Source organism: Fukomys damarensis, unplaced genomic scaffold, assembly GCF_012274545.1.
Source record: "Fukomys damarensis isolate Sample0158 unplaced genomic scaffold, DMR_v1.0_HiC HiC_scaffold_37, whole genome shotgun sequence".
Lineage (NCBI taxonomy): Eukaryota > Metazoa > Chordata > Mammalia > Rodentia > Bathyergidae > Fukomys > Fukomys damarensis.
The window spans coordinates 1,987,196-1,990,217 of record NW_022900949.1 but is presented as its reverse complement, the minus strand read 5'-3'; the positions used below and the strand labels follow the sequence as shown (position 1 = coordinate 1,990,217).

At 61.0% G+C, this 3,022-nt stretch overlaps 1 protein-coding gene across 1 annotated transcript in view; it reads right to left on the bottom strand.

Annotated features, from left to right (window-relative positions):
• Klhl26 (kelch like family member 26) overlaps window positions 1–3,022 on the bottom strand; it is a 7,472-nt gene that overhangs the window by 1,633 nt on the left and 2,817 nt on the right. The window contains exons 2-3 of the mRNA XM_033759397.1: window positions 2,763–2,945; window positions 1–599 (exon numbers count right to left, since the gene is read on the bottom strand). Coding sequence (XP_033615288.1) covers window positions 1–599; window positions 2,763–2,944 — 781 coding nt within the window. The 5' untranslated portion in view covers window position 2,945. The remainder of the gene's footprint in view (window positions 600–2,762; window positions 2,946–3,022) is intronic.

Genomic DNA, 3,022 nt, shown 5'->3' with positions numbered 1-3,022 from the left:
CCTGGTAGTTGAAGGCCTCCAGCAGGTACTGGCGGCACAGCACGTCCTCCACCATGATGTCCAGTGTCTGCACGCTGTCCACCAGCTCTGAGGACCGCATGAGCGGAAAGCGGATGTGGCACAGCACGTGGCTGGCACGCGGCCGCCGAGCAGGGTCGTGCTGCAGCCAGCGCACGGCCGCGCGGAACAGGTCGATCTCTGCGCAGCTCTGCAGCCGGTTGCTCTGCAGGAAGAAGACCAGGCGCTCAAGCGGCAGGCACAGGAAGTCGTCCTCCTCCGCAATCTGCAGGAAGTGGCGGCAGGTGAAGGCGTCCACCGACTCGCGCAGCGAGGCCAGGCCAAAGGCGGTGGCCATCTGGCCAATGTTGAGGCAGGTCTCCACGCTCATGGCGGCCTTGAGGAACTCCTCACACAGCTCCACCACGGGCAGCATCTGCAGGAACACAGCCGCGCCCAGCACGTCCTGCACGCAGTCCAGGTCCAGAGTGACCTCGGCACTGTAGGCGAAGTCGATGATGTGCCGCAGGCCACGGGCCGACACCCCCTTCAGCTCGATCACGTCCTGACTCGCCTCACGCATGCCGCCCGTGAACATGGCCCTGCGGGGGGAGACAGTGTGGGCTGGGGCGGCGGTCTAGGGGTGTCAGGGTACTGGGGTGGGCCTGGCCTTGGAGTACTGGACGCGGGGCACGGCCGCATAGAGGGGAGAAGCTTGTAAGAGAGAGACAGATGGAGGGCAATACTTGGACTGAGCGCAGGGCTTCACACTGAGCTACATCTGTAGCCCTTTTTATTTCGTATTTTGAGACAGGCTCTCACTAAGCTGCCCAGGCTGAGCTCAAATGTGCCATCCTCCTGCCTCAGCCTCCCAGTGTGCTGGCAGGCCCCACCGCTCCTAGAAAGAAAGAATTTTACTCCACCCCCAGGTATGCAACCTCCTAGAACATTGATCCTGCCCCTCACAACATGAGCGCTGTCTGGGCCACATCACCAGACTACAGGGCTGCGCGAGTGCGGCCGGCTGGCACTGTGACTCCCGGGGTGGGGTTGAGGTGCCTGGGGTCCAGTGCTCTCCGCTGCTGCGTCTCCTGCTTACCATCTGCGATGCAGCCCCAGCTTCCTGGGCCTGGGTCTCTGCAGCCATGGGGACAGGGTGGTGCTGAGCGTGTTCAGGCTGTGCTGGGTCACAGAGGGGCCCAGGAGGACAGGAGGGGCCCCGCCCACCCATGAACAGCCCAGCTCTCTTCACACTGCTTTGCTCTGGGAGGCAGCGCCAGAGGAAGCTGGCAGAGGGCAGTGGGGAGTCTCGGGTTCTAGGTCACAGCCCCACAGGGACATTGGAGGGACCAGCGCTCACTCAGAGGCCGGGCGAAGGCCTCCCCACAGTGGCTAGATGGTGCTCACAACATTTTCTTTTTTTGTTTTTGCTTTTGAACCCAGGGCTTTCACACTGAGCTCCATCCCTTCTTTATTTTGTATTTTGAAGTAAAAACCGCCTAAGCCACTAAATTCTCGTACCGGGCTCTGCTTGCAATCCTCCTGCCTCAGCCTCCGAGAGTACTGGGATCGCACGTCTGTCCCCCAGCACCCGCCTGGCTTTCACTGACTTCCTGCAATCCAAACTCTTCCCCGAAGGCTTCCTGCATGTGGGGTGTCCCCTGCCCACTGTTGTGTGGCATGTGGCCTGCCTCAGTGGTGCCAGCAGGAGGACATCTGAGATGAGGGTGCTGCCAGCCCCTGCCAGCCCCTGCCTGTCCCCTCCCATCCTCACCGGCCCTCGGGCACTGGGATGAAGACAGAGGCAGTGGGCCGTGGGCGACGGGAGGGAGCTTTGCCTTTTAAGGCCTTGTCGGCTACAGCACCAGCGTGGGGGAGCCTTTAAAGGGCATTGCTGGCTGGGCTGGCCCACCCGTCCCCAAATCTGAAATAAAAATAGCAATAGCGCCCCAGTTGGCTTGGCTGTCATGGCTCCCCGAAACGACCTCACCGAGCCGATGGGGCAGGCAGCTGGGTCTTGCGGCATGCGTGGCCCATGGTGCATGCTAGACAGGGTGGTCCAGCCAGTCACTGAGGACTGAGGGGCAGCGCCACGATGACCCAAGCTAGTGAGGGGAACTGCCCCACCCACCAGCTCTGGGGAGCCTCACTTCCGGCCCAGCCACTGCATAGGAAAGATGGCAGACCCAGAGGCCCACCAGACCTGTGCCACTGTGCAAGACATGGGGACAGAGCCCAACATACAGGTGTTGGCAAGACAGGAGGCCGAGGTGGATCTCCAGCCCCTCCCACCCCTTGGCTGTTCTGCTTTAGGTGCCCCGAGTCTGGACGCCATGCTGGATCCCCAAGGCTTAGACCGCTGCCTGTCATACAGCAGGTATCAGATAAAGACTCTGGGAGGATGAGGCAGAGGGTCACAAGTTCAAGCCCAGCTTGGACGACTTAGCAACTAGCAAGACCCTGTCTGAAAATAAAAAATAAGAAAGACTGAGGATGCAGCTCAGTTCAAAGGCCCTGGGTTCTATCCCCACTTGGCTTTAAAAATAAAAGACTTTAAATGAAAGTTCTGCCAACCCCTGCTGCCATGCCCCAGGGCGGATGCTGCTGAGCAGATGCCCACGGCCAACCCTATCTGCCAAACAGGTTCTGCCCCATGTGTGGCAGCAAAGGAAGACCCAGCAGGTCTAGGGGACCAGAAAAGTGGCCGGCACCACCCCTGCCCTCCTGGTATCCCTGGCTGTGGCCCCGGCCCCCACAGTGCTCACCGGAAGTAGTCGCTACAGGCAGCTAGGACCACCTTGTGTGCGTGGAAGACCTCTCTGTTGACGGTGAGCACGATGTCTAGCAGCTGGCCCTGTGCGCGGAGGGAGGCCAGGCCCTGTAGAAGGCTGGTGCTGTGGCCGGGCGCTGAGAAGGTGCGCTTCAGGGCCCCATACTCATCAGCCATGCTGAGGGGAGAGCAGAGTTGGGGACTCGCTCAAAGGCCTGTGGTTCGAGGGCCGGGGATTTAGCTCAGCGGTTCGGT